General features: G+C 39.2%; 1 protein-coding gene across 4 annotated transcripts in view; it reads left to right on the top strand.

The window, feature by feature from the left end:
• The window catches only part of MEIS2 (Meis homeobox 2), a 175,379-nt gene that overhangs the window by 147,982 nt on the left and 4,855 nt on the right, over positions 1–22,542 (top strand). For 2 of the 4 annotated variants that reach the window (XM_083863448.1, XM_083863447.1), the window contains exons 11-12: positions 20,781–20,839; positions 22,232–22,321. In XM_083863448.1, the coding sequence (XP_083719574.1) occupies positions 20,781–20,839; positions 22,232–22,321 (149 nt within the window). Of the gene's footprint in view, positions 1–20,780; positions 20,840–22,210; positions 22,322–22,542 lie in introns of all 4 variants that reach the window. The other 2 variants (XM_083863445.1, XM_083863446.1) reach the window with 1 other exon arrangement.

Genomic DNA, 22,542 nt, shown 5'->3' with positions numbered 1-22,542 from the left:
ACTAACTGGGTTCTGAAATTGAAAATTTTTTATTTAGGAATTAAATATACAAAATAAAATGCTCAAAATGAGAACTATATTCTTTTTGTAAATTGTTTAAAAGCAGTAAATCCAAACTTACAGGAGAAGAAGAAGATAAAGTTATTAAGAAAAAAAAAAAAAAAACCCAGACAACAATAATCAATTAAACATTCAAAGATAAAGAAAAAAAGAGGAAAGAAAATTTATCCAATTCAAATTGTGAGGTAAAGTACTCTTTTATGTTCCATTTCATGTCCTGCAGGAACAATAACATTCTTTTGAGAATCAAAACTGAAATCTAGACATTTTTAGCTCACAGGAAAATATGTGTTTTGATTGAGCATTTATATGAGATTAGAATTCTTAAATATCAGTCTAATTATCCACATTTAAAAAAAAATATCTCAGAAAGACTTTTGAAAAGTTACACGTGAATAACAGTTACAGAACAAATTGTAAACCAGACTCTGGTAATTGTAGCTAGTGCAATCAGGCCCTCAGCCATCATCAGAATTTAAATCAGAGGAAGGTAAATCCTGTGCAGTGTAGAGGAATGGATATATTAGTAGCTAGATGTTTTTGTGCCTTTTATTGTCAAATTGTCTCAAAAACAATAGAAAATATATCATGTCAAAATAAGGAAAATGAAATGTGAGACAGGGAAGATATAATTATTAATATTATTAACCAACAAGAAACTGAGCATCAGGTAGATTAGGGGTTTGGTTATTAGTGAAACTGTAGGAATAGCATTAAATATGTCTCAGAGGCACAACAATAGGAGAGTTTTGTTCTTTGTGTTTGCTCATTACGGTGATGCGTATTCATTACTGACCACTATTTGCTATAGGTTTTAATCATTTCAGTGCTGGATGTTTCCCTGGCTTCAAGGAGGTGTGGGTGGAAAAGGAGTCAGTTCTAAACTCCACTCACTCCTACTCTTTCTTTATTTACTTGCTTCTGAAAGAGCAAGTCTTATACCTCTCCCTTCTTTTCATGATCAGAGTCATCATCAACTATTAATTGGTTTCTACACATTAAGAAAGTGAATAGGTAACAGACTCAAAAAAGCAGATACAATTCAGTCAAACTCAAAGTCCTTCATTCCATAGTCTCTCCTTCCTTTGTATTGCCATCAAAGAAGACTGAAATAAACATCCATCATTCTTTTCCAGGTTCACCACAGTGAGTCTGAGTTTCTGTCCCCAAGGATTTTATATTATATGTTTGCACTATCCCCTTTACAAGCAGTTATTTTAGTAGCTGGTGGGACCTCCAATGGCAGACTATCCCCTACTCTTGCTGAAGGATGACAACAGTGATTTATTAGGTCTTTCCTTTTTGTAACTACCATGATACTGTAATGAGCAAGTATTCACTTCACACTTCTCTTCCTGATAATCTACTGGTATAGATCTGTGGTTTCCTTTTAATGTCTGGTTCATTAGATGGTATAAATGTGTGTAGCATTTTTAGCTGTGGTTGAGGAAAGCAGGGAAGGTTGAGGTTAAGGTTTATTATGACTGTCATGTTCAGGAATGGAGAGCTATATACTATTTCTGCTCTGAGTGTCTGCACATAACTCCAATTGACACTGGAGTTATGCATTTGCCTGAAAGCTGTTTATCATTTTGTGAGTACTTTCTGTTTCTAGGGAGGATCAGAACAGAATAGATCTGAGCACCAATTATTTTGAACCTCCTTGAAACTTTCTGTGCAGCTTGGTTAAAGACATGATAGCATAGTATCATTTACTATCTTTTACATAGCAACAGGCAATAGTTCTGTCCCTAAAACCACAAACACAGAAATATTAAGAATATTCAACAGTGTCATTTATTATGTAGAGGGCACTATACAGTTGTCCTCCCCTGATACTTGAAATACAAGTGTTTCATGAGGGAATAAACCCCCCTGAAAGCTTGGTTGCAATTTACTTCTTTACTTCCTGCACAGAGTAACAATGATAATTGAATTGAAAAGCATTTTAAAATTCATAAATATATAAGTAGTCATTATCTAGTGGAAAACATATGTCTGGCTATAGGACCTGATCCACTACTCAGTTACTCCAATTTTAAACTAATGTAGCTCGACGGTAATCAATGAGGGGGCTGTTGTACAACTGAAGTAGCATAAGGCAAATAACATTTTTAGTACGTGTAAGGGTCGTTTTGCTCAAAAAGAAGGCTAACATTTTCATTGTGTGTTTATTTTGGGTACCTTAAACCAAATGTCCAGAATAAGAGGCACTCGGAATAACTGGGTACTTTTAAAACCTGCTTCTATTATGACTTACAAAAAGCTGAGAGTATTTTGCTACCTATTTCTATTGCAGGGGGGAAAACATGCCAGGGGTTTTCCTTTTTGTGGGGTAGGAATTTGTTTTCAAAGCAACCAAATGTAGCTGCTCAGTAATCTAATAAGAGTGATTTCAGCTGGAATTTGTTTTGATGGTTAAGACAAAACTTCATAGGTTGGTTAATGGAAAGTGAACAGGATGATCTTTATATGTTCATAAATGCAAACAGTTTAAGATCAGAAGGAGACCATTAGAGTCCAGTCTGAGCTATTTTCTCTTCAATTTAACTCAAATTATCTCTGCACTGAGCATACTTGAGTTTGGCTGAAGTGATTTTTTTTTAAAGGCATCCCACCGCAATTTTTCTGAAAACCATTGACTGCTGAAGTGTTAATCATTACACTGTGTATTAGTAAAGCATGTGTGGAAAGCAGAATCAGTAATTCACAACGCTAAGTTTATATAAAATCAACAATCCTCTCCTGCTGCTCCCCCCCAACTCCTTTGCAAATCTAGCACCATAACCTAGGGGATGAACATAAGAGAACACACGGCTCTGGTGTTATTTGCACCCTTCTGATAGCTAAGCTTTTTGTAGAGTCTGCTGTGGAATTTCAAAGACAATAAGCAAACTTGCACCAGACAAATAAAGTTGCATTCCTTTACATTTTAGATGTGAGACATAGATACAGTGCTCTTCAATCCTTTATCAAGGTGACACAACCCCAGAAAGCTTTGATGCTGTCTATTGCAAATCTCATGAGAATTTGAGTAGGAAACAAAATCTGATTAGTTTGTTTGACTCGCCTTTCTAACTACATATATTCAGAAAAGGTTTCTGTACAATTCTCTTCCCCTCTCTTTATTGTGTGGTTTGCTTTGTTTGCTTGAATTTAAAACTGCCATTACGTGAAAGTGTTGCAAGTATAAATAATTTAGAAGATAACTCTGTGGGGATACTAATAATAAGTCCCTGCTTTTTTCTAATAGCTACTCATTATGGTTCTGAGAACTAGTATTCAAGTTACACAACATCACCGTGTCACAGATATTGTGAATGTTGACAATAAAATAATTTTGACATCTTTTTAATTAAGTGTATTTTCCTTCTTTAAAATGCCCCTTTTTGTTTGCGACTGATTTAAATTCTCTAAATATACCCAAAGGCTTCTTGAGTACAGAGATTGATGGACAGGCAGATACATCCATCTGGTTTTATCTATCTTAAGTGTGTGGATGTAATACTTTTCCCCAATAAGAAGCCACAATGATACAATTATCTATCAATGAACAATTACTTCTAAGGGAAATCTAATCAGTTAATAGAAGTTAAGAAAGACAAATGTACAAAGGTAATAAGTGGTTCAAACTCAAACAGTCCTACTCTGTTCACTCTCATTTAAAGAAAAGAAAAAGCTTTTAATGGGACTTCTCTTACTTTTACCCATCACTTTATAAATTACTTTGCCAACCCTTCACAGCAAAATAGTAATTTTAAATAGGCCAACATCAAGCTCAGGTTTTATGCACTTGGTGGTAATGATAGTGCAGATGCCCTTTCAGACTTAAGTCCAACTGTTGAGTCTTTTTTTTCTTATTTTTGTATTTTTTGTATGGTCTCCAGTAAATGAATAGATTACGTCAGTCTGAATAGCTGTTGCTTAGAGAAATCAAGCTCCTTATCATGCTAACCTCATCCTAAGATCTTTTGAAAAGTCATAGGGCAGGCAGGCAGGCACTGTTTAAAGCAGTCGTAAGCTATTGCCTATTTCATGCTCCACACACAGATAACAGAGAGGATTAAACAACTGGTGGCATGTAGAAGCCATCCTCTGACAGAGATGCACACTGTTTCAGGACTTCGTTCTTTGGACTATATAATGGAGAAATATATTGATTTTAGATAATCATAAACTGTTCAAAGCTACACTTTGGATTTGTGGTTTGTTTGGGGGATTTTTTAACAAATATTGCAGAGGTTTATCAGAACCGTATTGACATCTTCTGTTCCTAAGTGTAGCTGTGTTGTGATGGTTCTCAGGGCAAGTTATTTAGATGTTAAAGGATACATAGTCCATTTAAACAAAACAGAACTCAGTATCTTTAGATACTGAGAAAAGTATCACTTTAAAATACTTTGGAAAGCTTCACACTAATGACTATTAGTGAAGGAGCATCCATGGACAGCAGGGAGAAAGAACTCTGCAGACCTGAGACACTCTTGAAAACACATGGTTTTATTCCAAGGGTTGTGGGTAAAAGGGCCTTGCCTCCAGCCACCAGCCTCTGCTGAAGGGAGGCCCCAAAGAGAGACAGAGAGAGAAAGAGCAAGAGGGTAAGAGGTAAGAGAGGTGGCAGGGGTCAGAGAGGGAAGTGAGGTAAGAGAGCGAGGACCTTGTTACAATACTTTATATCTCCTTTTGTGTTGAATATTCTAATTTACAGTGACCAACCTGCACGAGATACAAAACCTACAGACTTTGCATACAGCCTATGAGAACTACTATATTACCATATCACCCTGTATTCTAAACTCTAAAGGCTATTCTCTTATCTACCTTTTCCAGGATACTTTGGTTGGGCTACACCCTTGGGTCCCTTGGTGTCTCATTTTTTGTTATCACTTAACCTATCTCCCAGTTAATCACCATCTTCCTACCTGCCATGGTCACATCTCAAAGCTGGCTTTCATTTCTATTTCACTCACAGGTTTCATTTTCAGTATCCCTTGCCAGGCAATCATATTTGTAAGCTTTTCCTGTCCCATCTTTCCCAACATATTAGAATTAAAATTACTGATGAGGTGGAACAAGCCACACTTGTAAATACTGCAGATAGCTTGGCTAACAAATTTACAATAAACAGAACAGTCTAAATGAAGTTCATGTTTTAGTATCATTTTATATATATGGGCTTATAACCTGGCAAACAAAATTGACAGTGAACCCAGAATAACATTACTCTATCAGACATTCTTAAATATGAATTTTACTTCTCGATACTCCTCACACATTTATTCCCACTGTCCCAACCCCACACATATTTCCTTTTCTTTTCCTCTTTTTCTCACACCTCCAATGTCCACCCCTCTTCCTATTTCCATTTCAACAATATGTCTCGTTTGCTTCTGCCTTCATCTCTTCCCACCTTGACAATTGTAGTTCCCTTCTCCCAGGACTCCAAGTCCCAGTTACTCGTCCCCCCTTAATGTATCAAATGCTGGTGTTTCACACACACATCAAAAAAATTACCTCCTACTTTAGGCACTTCAGCAACCTTCCTCCCTCCTTTTCTGGATCAATTTCAAAATTGTCTTCTTTAAAAAAATGTTGAAACACACTTCAACATAGATGTCTCTTTCCCCCCCACTCCCCATTCTCCTCTCTTCTCACTCTGTCTAGTGCTGTCCTCCCCTCAGTTCAGCAATTTCAGTTGAAAAATACTTCCTTTCTACCATAGCTCCCATCTAAAGAGCCTTCCTGTATCTAAAGAGCCTTTCTGTATCATTGGCTAGCTATATATTTTCTCCTTTGCCTGTACATACCTCTTAATTTCTCTCCATGGAAACTGGTTTGGGACAGCATTCGTGAGGAAGATTAATACTGCATGGCATGCTTAAGCAGTCATTATAGGTCTGTGCTCTATTGGAAAAAAACAGAGCATGATCTTGGTAGCACTTAGAATAAATTTGGCAGAAGGATTAAATGGAGGGTTTTGGTCTGGATGGAAAACATGCCCAAAAGAATTTCTTTTTTCAATTTTTATCTGCTTTTAATACACTTGAAAATGAAGCATAGGAACCCATCTTAACTGTACATCTTTGCATAAGATTTGTCCTAGAAATCAGGTACAGGGAACTGTGAATTTTGTGGAATTTCACATTATGATGTTTTCATATTTGTTCTTTTATAGACCCTAGTTTCTTGAACTAAAGGAATACAGATCCTCTAGATATATATATTTTTTTATTTATTTATTTTTTTTTTACTGGGAACAGATGTTATCAGGCATCAAAAATTAGGCAGCTAACTGGACCACTCATCTCAACAAAACTGATTGGTTGTTAAGGAACATACATAAAATACATCTGGATTTTTCAACTCAGGCTTCAGTCAAAACCCTTTTAGAGTGCTAAATTTTTTCTTTTCCTATTGACCATTATATTTGTTTTTACTTATTTCACTGACTCATAGGGCTAATGCACTTCCTGAAATATCTCTGAGAACTCAGGTGAGACACCACAGGCTGTACTGTCTTACGCTAGAATTTACTAGGATTAAAATATATTTGGCATTACTAGGGTCTGCTAAACTTCACGTGATTTATAAAGCATAGCTTTTATAATTACAATGATGCTAATTTTTTTGTGGATAATAATATAGTCACACTATATAATATAGTCACACTATACTGGATTGACTGATTATAACAACTGAGGAAGAATCAAGAAAAGGAAATGGAAACTTAATTCTTCTTTACTAGTCAATCTGAATGGGTGTCTGCATTTCTAGTTGTAAATTTTCTTCAGTTTGGACAATGAATTCAAATAAAATATTGCTTTTGTTCCATTCATAGTTAATTTCTTATCAAATTAATCTTTTAATTCTTATACACGAAAGTATGATGCTGAATTACTTTGAAGATGCTGCCTGTGAATTTGGTGCTTTTTTCCTTTTCACTTTTTTTTGTTGTTTGTTTTACATAATATTTCTATTGACCTTAAATTTTGTGTTTCTTTCAAAGGTTGATTAAAGATGCTGTAAAACTTGGCTTGAACTTCTTTTAAGCCATAATAAAAGATCTGCATAGCATATTTTATAAAATATTTCCTCATTAATATATATGTATCTGTTACATATGTATCACATTTGAGTTGCATATGAGTGTCAAGCACAAACCCTGCAATCTTTAGTTTAAGTTAATCTTTATCTTTTGTAACCTTTGAATTTTCCAGCATCATCTAGTTGCTATCTAGTCCCAAGAAGCTTAAGAACATTTGGTCCACACATACTTTTTTCCACTGGTGAGCATGCAAAAAACTATTTAGAATGGGATATAATTGAGAAATCTGGAGCTGTAACCCTAGCAGTACCATGAAGTGAGATATTGCTCTGTCCATGGTTATTTTATTATATAAAGGACCTCCAGGATAGAGTAGGAACACAAATACATATGGAGTGACAAATAGGCAGTAACCTGTTCCACAGTGACACAACTTTCAACACAAAATCAGCCTTGCCTCGAGGGCCAAACTTGCCCAAGGGCCAAACTCAGACAAAGTTCTTGTCATACATCAGCCATACCAAGCTTTACACAAAAGAGTCAAATGGGGTAGAGGGAGTGCTATCCTCAATGGCTCATTGGCTAGAAAATTCACTTGTTAAATAGAATATATGTTTGCAGGTCTTCTCTTCGGTCTTGATTTAAATCAATGTCTTAACTGTTCCAATTGAGTTGAGTTTCTCAATCAATGGGCTATTGAACATAATGCTCCATCTTTACTCTTCTTCACTATCATGCCTTTCTTGTTCTCCTGATTTCCAGTTCTTTTGTGTATGTAACGACTAGTCACTAGAACAAAATTAATTAAGAACATGGGCTTGCCTGTACAGCCTCTTGGTTAAGGCTCTAACTTCAGATGTGTGAAAGTTAAATGCTGGTTAATTATAGCTGTAAAATTGCTTAACTCAGGTGGAACATCTTCAGAACATGAACTGAAAGGGCTTTATTTACTGTACTGACTCTAGGGATGATTAAGATATTCTTTTACAATGTGATGGACCCATGCTCATATCTGTGTTCCAAATCAAGCAGGATAGAGAGGTAAAACTTGATCTCCGTCTTTCCAGATAAACAGTCACATAATTATGGTGTCAGCTAAAAAGGAGAGATATTTATCTCTATTATTATAAGGATGAACAGGCCTGTCCTAAGATGTCTGTCTGTCTAGAAGGATCCACAGGAATCCTGATTGGACATAACTGCCTAAGTCAGAGACAGAGCACGGTTACTGCAGAAAGTAACAGATTGTAAGGAAACACAAATATATAGCAGCGAAAATGATGGTGGCATGGGATCTTAAAAAGTAGAAGTCTACATGCCTAAAGAATTTAGGCATTTTCAGTGTTAAATTATGTATCTTTTTTTTTTTTTTTTTTTTTTTTTTTTTTTTTTTAAAAAAAAAAAACCCAAAAAAATGTAATTAAGTATCTAAGTCCACCTTCTGGTGATTCCTGGAACATCTAACCAGAGACAGAAGATTCCTTGAGAGCAGATCACCTACAATTTAGGCACTAATGTCAACACCTATTTGCTAGTATTGCCTTCTAACTCAGAAATTCACTGAACATTTGGGATTAGCTTTACAGAGCCTACAATGATTTCGATAACAGAATTTGATAATTTTGAAAATTTGCCTTATACACCTGAGTGCCTTACTAGACTAGGCATTTACTAGATGAAGTGACGAACATTTTTGGATATGGCCCTGCCATTACCAGTTTTGTGGGCTCAAATGCAGGTTTATACACATATTCTTAGATGCCTTTACCCCTACGCAGTGTAGGAACAATTAGTGAAGTTCTGAAAATTAAGCCTCAACATCCTATCAGTAAGAACAGTCAGAGCTAATATTGAAATCCATCAGCAACCAGTTATTAAAATTATGTAAGATCACACACAGTTTCCAAACTGCTCTCATAAAGAAAGAAAAGTAAATATTAGATAGGTTACATAGATTGGGTTTCATTTCATGACAAATATCTCAATTGTATGCAAAATACGGGATAGTGAAACACATTACAGAACTAGCCAGTTTTGACTGAAGAAATACGTTTCAAGTTTCTGTGGTAGGATTTAATTTTCATATAAGCTATTTAAGTGGCAATGACTGCATTAAAAAACCATCTCCAGCTACCCATCCTTTAACAGAAGAAAGAAAAATACATTCAAAGACCTCTCTTTAGCTTGCAAAGCCAACAACTGAAAGATGGTGCACTTGAGTACAGGCTTCTCCAATGCTCTGCCCTGCCCATAAGCCAGCCAAGTACTGAAATGAGGAGAATCCAGCCTTTCAAATGTTTTAGAAAGAGAAAACCTTCAAGGTTTTAGTCCTTGCTTGTTCAGAAGACAGAAGTTTGTTCAAAACAGCAGAAAGACAAGAAATGGTGTAACATTCACATATATGTCCCCAATCACAGCATATCTGGCTGTCTAGGACCCTTGCAGAGCACCAGCAAGCTTTATCACCGACTTGCCAGCTGTACTTTCAAATTATCTCTGGGGAGCCAGCAAGGTAGGCTAGGGAGCAACACTGAGCCCTGGAGAGATGAAAGTCAGAAAATATGAGAGCTTGGGATCCGGAGTGATAAGCTGAGGAAACGGCTCCATGGAGATTTCCAATTTTTCCATCCCAAACCAGTTTGGCTTACAACTAGAGACACAAGCATCCATGAAACATGCTCATACAAACTCTCAAAAATGTTTTTAGAACATTTCCCCCTGATTCATGTGGAATACAGAGAACACAAGATGGGATGAGAGATAGGAAAAGTTTCACCCGTATGACACTGGGAAGATCTGTATATTTACTTCTTCATCTTAGGATACTTCATATACTTGTTCCACACTTGTTCTGCTACCAGCTCATCACTGTGAATCATGTATTCCATAACATGGCAGGCTGCAGTCTCATGGTGTGTGTGGTGCTGATACGTCTTTAACTAGTAAGACATTAGACCCTCTGGTGTGATGAAGTCTTGCCACTAGTATTGCAAAAATTAAAGGAAAAACATTTAACATCTGCATCTACAGAAAGAGAGATTTACATAAGCAGAATCTCCAGTACCTAGACAGTGCAAAGAGCAAAGCACAAGGCAAGTAGGGATGACTTACTGAGAGGTTATTAGGTGTATCCAGATAAGAGCTATAACTTGGGAAAGGGGGAGGTGTATTTATACATAGTGTATTATTTATGCACGTTACTTCTAATTCCCTAACTAGTTCTCTTTCCTCTCACGTATACTTTAGTACCCACCAACCAAAGAAAGATGTCTACAGCTAAATATCTGCCAATTATTATGGACTTTTGCTTAATATTCTATTGTTCCACTGACAGCACAGTTTTTAATATATCATTTTATACTATCCTGTACATCATCATTTTCCTGCCTCCCTTAGGGCTCTGGCTGTAATAGTTCTTATTTATTTCCACAAGCTAACATATATGCAAAAGATCTCATAGTCATGATGTCGCCTCCATCACCCTCACCTCTTCCCATCTTTGTTTTTGCAATCCTTTTTTGCCTGTTTTTAAAGGTACACTATAAAGAAATGTGAACAGAGCATGTGTGTGGACACAAACCAGGGTCAAACACACAGCTTCTCTCCTCTTCAGCAGCATTATACTGCAGCCTTTTATTGTGCCCTGTAGGTTTGGGGTTTTAGCTAATAAACTTGAAAACAGATCATAAGGGAAATAAAGGAAAACTCTCTTGCTATACCAATGGGTGAGGCAGGACTTTAACAGCCTGTGTAGTAACAGATCACCTCACGGAATCTGCTCAGCACCTTCTAAGAGAATGAAAGGAGCACTGACTCTGGGCTGGCAGCACTGCAGTCTGGTTAGTTGCATCAAATGCTATTTCTTACTGAGTTCTTTTTTTTGCCAAATGCTTTTTTTGAGGACACTCTGCAGCAGTATAAGCTGGAGGTGCTTGCAACTGCACCACTTTGTCTGAAAAAGAATAGATATCTTTAGGATCCTAGTTTTCAAACTTTCAGCAGTGTTTTTCTATAAATATATTTTGGCTGTGTTTTTTTTAAAGTGGGCTCTTTGGATCCAATTTCTTGACATTCCCTGGCTGACAGGTAGAAAAATACACTTCTTTTTTTCTTTCGGATTTTAATAACAATGAAAAAGTGTATAAGCTCTGTGGTCAAGACAGGACAGTGGGTACAAAAAATAGTTATCTTAAGGCAAAATTTACTGTTAGGGAAAATGGAACATTCCTTCTGAACTCACGAACTGGTAGTGCATGTGCAGGTTGGTTGTAGATGGTTGCTACAATAAGGCTTCTTTCATACAGGTGTGTTTATGCCCCAGGCTTGCTGGCCACAGTCCATTCCATTTACAGAAGCTGAATTAAACAATAACTACTGCATTGCAAAAAGAAGAAGGAAAAAAAGGTGAGCGTCAAAGGAGATGCCTGAGAGCTTTGTTAGGGCCAAGAAAAACCCTGTTGCAGTTGTCAGAGCTTGTTGATGTTGCAGAGAATGGCACTTTTTTTTTTTTTTTTTTTTCTGCTGGATTTTGTGGTTCTGCCTTAGGAAAGAAAGTAAAATGGAACGGAAGAACAAAGTCCTACTCTATAAATCAGCAGCTGCTCCTTGCCAGATCAAAGGAGTGACATTTTTGCTCCTGGACTACTTGTCCACTTTAGGTGCTTGACAGACAGCTAACAGCTGGCCTGTTACACAGTATAGGAGAGTTGGGCTACATCTTCTTCAGAGTAGATGACAAGCTAATCAGGGATACCCACAGCACAGGACATGTGAGTGTACCTTGATCTCTTCAAACATACCCACTACATAATTGCTAAACACCTTTATGCATTTTTGGCAAGTTGCTACTTAGGTAGTTTCCACTGAAACGTAAAAGGGAGAATTAGTGCCTTAATCCTATTTGATCGGGGAAGTCAAACAGATGTTAAATTTGTTGACAACTCTCCTTTTTGGTCAATTTAGAATTGATTAAAAAAATAATATGTTAAATATTGATAAGTTAAAAACTGGTGTAGAATACTTGAATGTGATATTATTCAAAAACTGCACTTTGTTTGGGTTTTTTGAAAGTTACCTAAAATGAGGTCTCTCAACTCCTGATTGTTTTCAAGACTGTTGGACCCTAATTAGTTTTGAAAATCTTTTCCTAGGAGTTTAGGATAACAAATTAACACATCTTTAAGTGTATGAGTTACTTAAGATTTTAGAGGAGATTTGTTGTCTACCTTTAACATGAATTTCTAAGTGCTAGCAAATCAAAGTGCATGCCAAATTAGCTAAAATTGTATTTAGCATCTTCACAAGATGTATGTATACAAACATGGAATTTTAATGTCTGCAGTAAAAATTTCAAAGTGATTCAGTTTCTAGTTGATTCCCATCTGCAATAAATCAAGTACAGGATGAGGTTAAATGCTATGGCTTGTGTCAATTGACTTTACATTTTATCTGTAAGATATGAATAGCTAAGGAAGTATGTCTGTTTGTCCCCGCCCTTCCTTTCAAGTATCTTTAAAAGATCATTTTTATGGTGCGTGGTAAAAAAACCCCATATATGAGCAACCTGATGGCACTGTCAAAAGAGGAACGCCTCCTCCTCCGGCGTGTGTTCTGTGGTTTCAGGTGGCATGAGCCAAAAGGCGCTCGTTTCCCACCAGGAGCCAAGGGGGAATAGGGGATGATACTTTTGCAATTAGGCTGCGGTTTGCTGGGAGCTAGTGGGGAACACCGTGCCCACCCGCGACAGTGCCGTGTGTGGAGCAGCGCTGCTCGGGCCCGCTCCGCACGGGGCACGGGGCATGGGGCATGGGGCATGGGGCATGGGGCACGGGGCACGGGGCATGGGGCATGGGGCATGGGGCATGGGGCACGGCCGGCCCGGCTCCGCGGGGGCAGCGGCACCCCCGGCCCGGCAGCGGAGCTCTGGCCCCACCTCATGGCGCCCTGCTGCACAGCGGGACGCCTCCCCTGGGGCCACCCGGGGTGCACCTCGAGGCCGGGAGCGACAGCGCTTCCCTGGCGGGCGCTGGTGCTGCCGAGCCCGTGGAACGGCAGGATGCGGCCTTGGCGCGGGGCCGTGAGGCTGTGAGGCTGTGAGGGCCGTGGGGGCTGCGGGGGCTGTGAGGGATGTGGGGGCTGTAGGGGCTGTGAGGGCTGTGGGGGCTCTGAGGGCTCTGAGGGCTGTGGAGGCAGTGGGGATTGTGAGGGCTGTGAGGACTCTGAGGGCTCTGAGGGCTGTGAGGGTTATGGGGGCTGTAGGGGCTGTGAGGGCTGTGGGGGCTGTGAGGGCTATGGGGGCTGCGGGGGCTCTGAGGGCTGTGAGGGCTGTGGGGGCTCTGAGGGCTCTGAGGGCTGTGGAGGCAGTGGGGATTGTGAGGGCTGTGAGGGCTGCGGGGTGCCCGGCTCGTAGGGACCATTTCCTTCCCTGCCGGGGAAGGCCCCGGGGCGAGGGCAGGGCGGCTCCCCGGTTTGCTGCAGTGCAGGTACTCCCCGTGACAGCCACCAGGGCTCTCCTCGGCAGAGCCAAATCGCTTCTCCGTGCTCCCAAGGGGCAGGAATCTGGTAATCCAGAGTAACACCTTTAACGAGGCAGATTTTCCTCTGAGGTGAATAGATACCCGTCTTGCCAATTCTCATGATTTTATCACAGGGCTCAAGTTATTTCATGTTAACTCGAGGTCCCAGCTCCAGGAGACCATGGTTATGTGAGAATCTTTTTAAGCAAGTTTCTAGATTTTGTGGCTGGGAAGAGCGTTTTGAAAATGTGGCGCAATGAGTGAAAAACTCGCAAAGTAAACACTGGGAAGAGCGCTGTTTAAATTTCTGATTTTTTTAGGACAGTCTCACAGTTACAGGACGAGGAAAATCACGATTTCCAACAACTGGCAGCTCCGAATGGCAGGAGGTATTTTTAGGAGGTCCAACATAAACACAGAAGATGCGGCAGAAGTCTTTGAGATGGTTAGCACCTACCTCAGGCTGCCTCAGGCACCCAGCTAAGCTGTTCTCTCTTATCTTCTGGAGTCTTCACCAAACGTGGATGGTGACTTAGGTCCTTTGAATCACACCTTTGACAGATGTGAGGTGTCTGAATAACCTTTAGAAAGTCCTTAACTCCCCTTCTCAAACAAGGCTGTCCAAAACTAGGTGAAGTTTTGCCAGGGAATAACCCAGCCTGTCCCTCCCGCTTCCTCTCAAAAGCAATCGCGTAACTGACTCCATTTCTCAATATTCATGACTTAGGGAAACCTTATTTAGATGGCTCATTTCGAGGTGACTAAGTCAGCTTTTTTTAATTTCCTATAAGGGATGCTGCAAATATGAGTTGGTAACCAGGTGTGGCATGGATTCAGTGAAACATAAACAAGGGCTTTTTCAACTGTTTTTGTGCATACACATACTGAAGGACGCCTAAACCTAATTCTGTCAGTTTAGAATACATAGTGGAGGGAGAAGTTAAATAAACTTAAGATAAATAGATTTTACTTGCTCAGATAAAAGTTTAGGTGATAGACAAAGACTGCTCTAAAGGCAGGGGGGTGGATATTGATAAAACTGTTTCTGCAAATTAGTCTTTTCTAATGCATTTTTTCAGACCGCTCTGAGCAGCTCACGACTTTTAATTTAATTTTTTTTCTGCTTGGGAAAGAGATAATTTTCTAGGCTACTTAGGAAAACATATTTTGTGACTCTTTCATTGGTTATTTTCCCTTCAAAATTAGGGCATTCTTGGGCAACAAGGGATCAGTGTAGCGGATGCACTTGAGCTAAACACTGACATGTTCATAGTCCAAATACTGAAACATCATTGAGGCAAAGATTTATTTCCCCATCCAAGGTGAAAACATTTGGATTACTTTTTAGAATGCATTCTTAGGCTCTTACTCAGCAAAAATATTGAAGCAGGTGCTTAGACCCCATTTATTCTTCAAGCTCACCTCCCATTTATGTGGGTTTAATAAGAGTTGAGCTTCTCATGTACATTTGGCAGGTTTTTGAAAAATCTTGGAAGACTGTTCCCCTTGGCACCTAAATTTTTTTAAAGATTAATTTTTTTATTCAGATGACAGATAGCAAACATTTCTAACCCCAAATTAGTATTGCTACTGTCGTTTTGTATTTTTCTTATTTCTGTGACTAACTCTGTGACAATGTTCATTCACTACTTCCTTTACAAGTCTAAGAGCGTAAGTGTCTTGGGCTAAAACTGAGTCAAAACTTTCCCTGTCATTAATCCTTTTAAAGAACTGATTGTGAATTCATCTCACAAATTTGTTTATTTCTCTGGTTTTCACATAAGGAATTGAGAACCGATTTATGCAGTGGCTGGTTTGTTAAATAAATTCAATATTTTAGCACCTCATTTTCAGGGATGGATATTTTAAGTGGAAATCCAGATTGAAGAGTGACACTGAAGTTTTGCGTTGTTCCTGGTGGCTCCATGTTGTTCCTCAGTTTCTCGTGGGGAACAGTCTACACTGCTGGGGTGGGAATGGTTCCCTCTGGCACCAGTTCATCTCGGAGAAGATATTAGGCATACAGGCGTGTGATGTGAGTTAAATATCACTCTCTGCTACCGTTCAGATTAGGCCTCCAGTTGGAAAGAAGTTAGAGTTTCCTAAGCATTCATGTACTTCATCCTCCTGAAACAAGACCTATTGTGACCCTACATATTTAAAGTGAATTTTCCATATTTTCCATGATAGCTATAAAGATGAAGATGTTTCTAATTCTGACTGCCAATCAGTACAGTCACTAACAGTTCATTTCAAGAACTAATCTTAAGCAGATTCAGTTATGGTGTGGTCATGGTGTTTCAAACTACAGGTACAGTATGTATGAAAAAGACAGTGGAAACAACAAAATTATTTTTGAGTGTGCCAGATTTGAAGAAGCAGATTAAGAGATCACTATTTGCTATTTATTCTCTTTACACTCTGCAGAAATATGTCTCTATGATTTTATCAGAACATTATTTTATTATAAGAATAAAATGTATTATGCAAATTTGAGTTTAACATTGTTTGATATGACTGGAGATAAAATATGATAAATATATAAAGAAGATTAATTAGAAGACTTCCTATAAAGTACAGAATGCATATTTATTTTGGACAAAGAAAACCAAGTCTCTATTTGAAGAGATGTGATTAAATGCATATATTTAGATTATATTGTCATGCTAATTATCAGTGGTAAGAACCAATTAGGACTAGTGCTACCAAATCACCAGACTACATTGCATATTCACTAGTGTACCTTTACTGCTCTACTGGGTTTTGCTGTAAGCAGATAAAAGTGAAATCACTTCCTTTAAAAGTCCATATTGTTGTACCTTTTGAGCCAGATCTTGTTCATTCATGCTTTCATAAACTGTCCCGCAAAAGTAACTAAAACTGCTTGTGTGAGAAAGACAAACTGACTGTAGGAAATAGATATGGCTGCTTTAGCTAGCAATTAAAGAAAAAAATACAAGATGCAAAAGCCCTTTTGATTCAAATGGCTATTGTTTGAATAAGCAAGGTTGGTAATCTGTCATTTGCAAAATGCTGGGAGTGAGTTTTTTTATTGAGCCTGCTATGTCAATGACATGTATTTCTCAACATTACACACCTCATTTATCATTCTGGAATGAGGACCAAGTGCCATATGAATGTAGAGTTTGTGAAGGTATTGCCTCACAGCCCTGGAGGCTGATGACCCCTCTTTATCTACACAGCAGGTAAGGCACAAACAGTGGCAATGTGAGCTTTCTCTGCAGTCCCCTGCCAGTGTGCCTGACTGTTAAGCTGGGGGAACAAAGGAAAGATAGCATATGGATAGCAGATTGTAGGAGCGCTGAAAGAGGACTGAGGAAATCTATGTTGGGTGTGTGGCTCTGCCAAAGATCTCTTGTATGACTTTGGCCTTGTCACTAAATCTCCTTCTGTCTCTGTTCCCCTCTGCAAATAGGGAGAAGGCGTCTCTCCTCTCCCCCAGGCTTTGCCTGGAAATCTGTTCAGACTCTGAATTCTCTTGGACAGTGTGCTTGTGAGGCATGGGGTGAAGTAAGACTGAGCTTCATTGGGTCCTCTAACTGCTGCTATCATCCAAATAATAGGAATTACTATTATCAGCAGAGTAACAAAGAAGTCCATGTCTTTTTGATAGATTTTACTCATCTTTTCAGGCCATTCAATCTTTGGCCTCTGGGTGAAGGGTATGAACAAGGTAAGCAATTAGTGTCAGGAGCAGAGCTGTGAATTCTTCTTTTATAGGGTTCCAAATAATGCTGAAAGCAGTGGCACTGTTCTCTTTTTTCACCTGTCTCTTAATGCCTTTTGAAGACATTTGTGCCTAAATAACATCAGGATGTTTCTCCAACACAAACTGAAGTGCTGTGCAAAAGGCTGTATTTTGCTTTACTTTGGCCCTGGATATGGCTCTCTGAGGGATTCAAAAACAGCCTTCAAAAAATGTAAAGGCTAGGGCAGGGACTGTTTTCTACGTCTCTGTTATGCACTGTGCATATTTATGGGACAGCATAAGGAATAAATAATAAAGCACAAACACTGCATTCTGTGCCCTTGTCTACCAATTGTGCTGATGCATTGCATGATGTAGCTACTTCTAGTGAAACTATGATTCGATTTTTAGGTTCATCTGAAATGTATGTCTGTTTTGCACCTGCAATCTAACAAATATAAATAATTTCATGTGTCATTTTTCAGACATACCCACTGATAGGTATAACTGATGCTGTTTATGAACAAGACTTTTCAGAGGAGCCATAGAAATGGAATATCAAAATCACCTGGATGCCTAAAGTCTGTTCTCCTATACCTTTCCAAGTATACACCTGGAAAGTATACAGCGTGTCTTCTCTCTAGAGGAAGTGTTGCTGGTATAGAGGACATTGCTTGCACCTGCTGTTATGCAGATGTGCAAAAGAAAAATGGAGAAATTATGAAATCAGAAATCAAACCCAAGAGCTGTTTTTCACAAGGACAAATTGTATCACTTCAATTGCTTTTTTTTTTTTTTTTTTTTTTTTTTTTTTTTTTTTTTTTCAGCAGGAAAATAAATATGGAGGACTCAAATTTAGGGCTTGAACTCTCATTTCCAAAACAACTAGCAAATTGCCTTAAGGTAGAGTTTGCAGTGAAAGACTGGCTTTATTCACATCGGCTGATAAAATAAGGCCACACTCCTGTGGGAGTGAATGGCTGGGTGAGATGGGGTTTTCAACACTCATCCCAAAGGCTCAGTCTGTGGAGACTGTCGAATATGTAAGGCTGGAGTACAGTGTTCCAATCTCTGTGCTCAGAGGTAAAGCAGATGTCACCTGAAACTCTTCAGGATGTAGAAATTTCTTAATGCTCTGCCTTGTTGTGTGAGCCCATTGAAAGAACACTTCAGAGGGCACCCATTTCTTACTAATGTAAACTTTCTGAGGAGTATCCAAAGATATGACCTCTGGGTGAACCTTTAACCTTCCCCTTAATTATTTGTTTGAAGACAGTGTGGAGTTCTCCTGCTGAGAGCCAAGGCCCATAATGCCTCACAGCTCTGTGAGCAGGGATATGTGTGCAGGGAAGTGGAGAGGGACATAAATAAGGGGACCACCAGATGTAAATAATAAAAGTGGTTGGGGTTTAAATAAAAAAAACCGAAAGAGCAATTTGGTTTTCCTGAAGAGTGGCCTGGTTGAAGAAAAGGGGTTAGTAAGATGGAAAGTGTGTGCGTGTGTGGGGGGGTGTTTCTGTGATTTTTTACAGGCCCAAATAAGTGTTCATTCCATTCTTTTAAACCTTGCCATCTGTATACACCATTAGAAGCTCACAGGAGAAGAGAAAACAGTCTTATCAGGCTTTCCTGTTAATCTCTATTGGCCTTAACTTTAGCTGATAAAAGGCGTGCTGGATGGAGGAGGTTCAGGTCAGGCTCCATTTGGTCAGCACAGCAACATTACTGGAAAGTAACTCAGCAAATAAGTCCTATCGGGAACCTTTGTCTCTGAGGACGGAAACACACTTCAAAATCACAGATCTGGCAGTGATGCCTTCACTGTGCCACAGTCAGAAGGGAATAAACAAATATATTGACAGTGTCTGAGTTTTTATTTTAATACCTGAAGTCATGATTAATTCTGAGGCAGGATGACATTTCTGACAACTGAATGATACTTTTCCTAAAGAATAAAGAATGTCTTTTGGATGTAAACAGAAAGATGCAATAGAGCCCTTTAGTATTACTTGTAGCATTTATGCATCTGTCTAATGAAATTTCCAGCACTGTGATTACAGAAGATGCAATCGAAGGTGTGCCGCCGTCCTTTATTATCTGCGAAGGAATTTAACCAGAGGGTGGGAGGGAGTGAGGGAAGTATGACAAAAGGCCTTGCGGAGTTGATGCTATATAAAGGCTAGCAATTTACTAAATGAGCAGATGAACTTAGTTTTCAGTTAACTGACTGAAAGACTTTGCTAGGCGTTGGATCGGGCCCAATGGCAATTATTGGAGGCTGTTTTGGATGATAGGCATGTTAGTATTACTGAAGAGGATTAAACGCTAGTATTCGACTTCATTAGCACTCCTTAAGGGTCACCAGGCGAAAGCCTGAGCTGTGAAATAGCACACAAAACCTGCACGAAGGCTCCAAAGTGTTCTCAAACACAAAGAGAAGGGACAAAAACAAGTGTGGCTCCCGAGTGATAGAAAATTGCCCTGTTTTCAAAGATATTTTGTGAATAGGCAAGTTTCGAAATTATTTTAGGGAAATTAATTTAGCTTGTGCTGATGTGGATTGCTGCGCATTAAGCTAATAAAAGATATGCAAGCACTTATTTTTGGATTACTAGCAAAATTAAATCCAGGCTCCGCAGCCAACTAACTGCCTTTACCAGTGCTCAAAAGCCTCGGCAACCACCCGAGTTTGAGATTAAAAAAAAAAAAACAACCAAAAAAAACCACGGTTATTTTGGGCCTAATATTAACCACATGTACCTGTGACTGGGGGTTTCTAACGAGTTGAAAGGTGCCTGAGTTAAGGGCAGGCAGGCGGTCGCCTTGCACGGGGTGTCCCCGCTTGGACACAGAGGTGGCCCCCAGCTGGCACTGACCTCCAAACGACCCTCGCCTTTACAGGCTCCAACTGCAGGAGTTGTAGAAGAGCAGAAGTCTTTCTGGGCCGGCACTTATTGCTGCTGCGCTGGTGATAAAACTTCAGACAGCCTAATTGATGGCTTTGCTGACCTAACGATACCTTGTGAAAGCACGGAGTGGCAAAGCCTGGTCCTCATTTATGGCCAGCTGCAAGGAGAGCTGGATCCCTAAGGTGGAAAAGGGAAAGGAAAGTCTCCCAGTCTGTGAACTTTAACCAGGATCTGAGTCACTTAGAAGAAGTTAAAGAAACAATTGTCTTTTAACACAAGTTTTCGGTCGCATTTACTTGTTCAAAGCCTTCTGGCAAATCCAGCTTTAAGCTGGCTAGTAAGATAAGCGTGTTACCGGTTACAATTTCTGAGCAGTTAGAGGAAAATCCTTTAAAGTGAAATTATACTCTTTTAAAAAGGCAACGTGAAGCAAAACACATTTCCACAGCATGCTAAAATCCTGTCACTTTTAAAGCAGAGGTGTTCTCAAAACAGAGAAGCAAGCTGATGAAAGGACTTCTATTGTTTGTATTCTGTTGCAGGTTTATTAATGCCAGAAGAAGAATAGTACAGCCTATGATTGACCAGTCAAATCGAGCAGGCAAGTTCCAAGTAGTATCTGTATTCAAGTCCCACAGGCGCAAATCCTCATCAAGTTATTCTTCAGGAGTCCCATCACCTGGTAAATAAATGCTCCAAACCAGGCATTCTGGGAGATTATTTTTTTTCCTTACGTCTCCAGAATTCCACTGTAGGAAGCAACTTCACTAATTGGTGCTAATTGGAGATTTCCCACCCTGACTCTACTGAAACTGCTTTTTATTTTCTCTCTGAATTGGTAATTGGGTACAAGTAGTAGTGCCACAAGCAGTTTGTTTGACTGTGAGCTCTTGAATTACTCATTGCTTGTCTGCATCCAATCAGCAGGACAATCTCATTTTCTTGCTACCCACAACTCCTTGGTGTATGCATTGCTTTTACTTCTGGAAGGAGAGCTGTAAGACTCATTGTATCCATTCATTTGCTTTGACTATTCACAATATGCTAGTAATGTGACATGGTACCATACTGCCAGAAAATATTAAAAGATTATTACTTTTGTTTAAGAATGCACCAGATATACTCCCAGTGAAACATGATTTTTGTAACAATACCTTTTTTACATTCCTATTAAAAGATTTAGAATATGTAACACTTTACACAACAACTGGTACCATGTTAATCATTTCTCTTTCTAATATGCATTTCCTCAGCATACTAGGGAGTTGTGGTTTCCTAACATGAGGTTATGGGATAAAACTGTTCTCCATGTGGTGATGACTGTTGTCACTAACAAGGGCTTTAACTTGATGGTGATTTCGCCTGCTGGTTCACTTTGAAGGTTTTTGAAAAGGTTATTAAACTTTGGGCAACTCCTCCCATGTAGCATTAAATTTCTTTTTCATTAACAGGTAAAAAGGGGGGAAAACACTAACTCAACTAACCATGCAAAGCCTTAAGCCAAATGCAGTGTATACATAAATAGGAAAAACCACATCTAGAATTTCCCCACTCTTTCTAGAGTAGATGAGAGTAGTTTTATAAGTTTTATTAAGTTTCATTGTAAATAGCCTGTGTCACAAATGCCAGATTCACAATTTTGTGTAATTAGAGAGGAACAGAATAGGTACTTACTTCATTAAGAAAAAACACATAGCACTTCAGCGAGCTTCTACTGTTTTGCATTAAAGGTAAGTAGAGAAACAGATCCTAAGCAAGTGAACTGCTTGACAAACTTGTTTATTGGGCCCCCTATAGCATTTTTATTCTATAGTCCTGGTAACATAATCAGCTCATAAAAAGCACAACCTGAGTTTAAAGTGACAGCCAAGATATTGTATATAGCGTTTCAGTGCTGAAACTGGAACAATTGCTGATTGTTTGGTGTGTCTTCTCTTCTTTCTCCTCTGTGTCCACGATTGACTACAATCAGGTTTTCTTCTTGATCCTTCAGTGAGCCAAGGAGCAGCGTATAGTCCAGAAGGTCAGCCGATGGGAAGCTTTGTGTTGGATGGTCAGCAGCACATGGGAATCCGGCCTGCAGGTAGAGTCTGTGTGTCCTCTGCACTGCAGCTGTGCAGCTGCAGCCGCCTCTCCCCCATTGCTCTTCACCAACCTCATATCTTACAACTCCCTTCATCGTAAGGACTTCACATTTGGCTGCCTTGCTTCTTTCTTTTCCACTTGGGGTGTGGTCAGGGGAAGGCTGGCGGGGAAGGAAAAATGTGAAACAAACAAATGAAAACTCGAAGCAAGAAAGGTGAA

Source organism: Zosterops lateralis, assembly GCF_965231275.1.
Source record: "Zosterops lateralis genome assembly, chromosome: 6".
Taxonomy (NCBI): domain Eukaryota; kingdom Metazoa; phylum Chordata; class Aves; order Passeriformes; family Zosteropidae; genus Zosterops; species Zosterops lateralis.
This window is presented reverse-complemented; position numbering and strand designations above follow the sequence as displayed.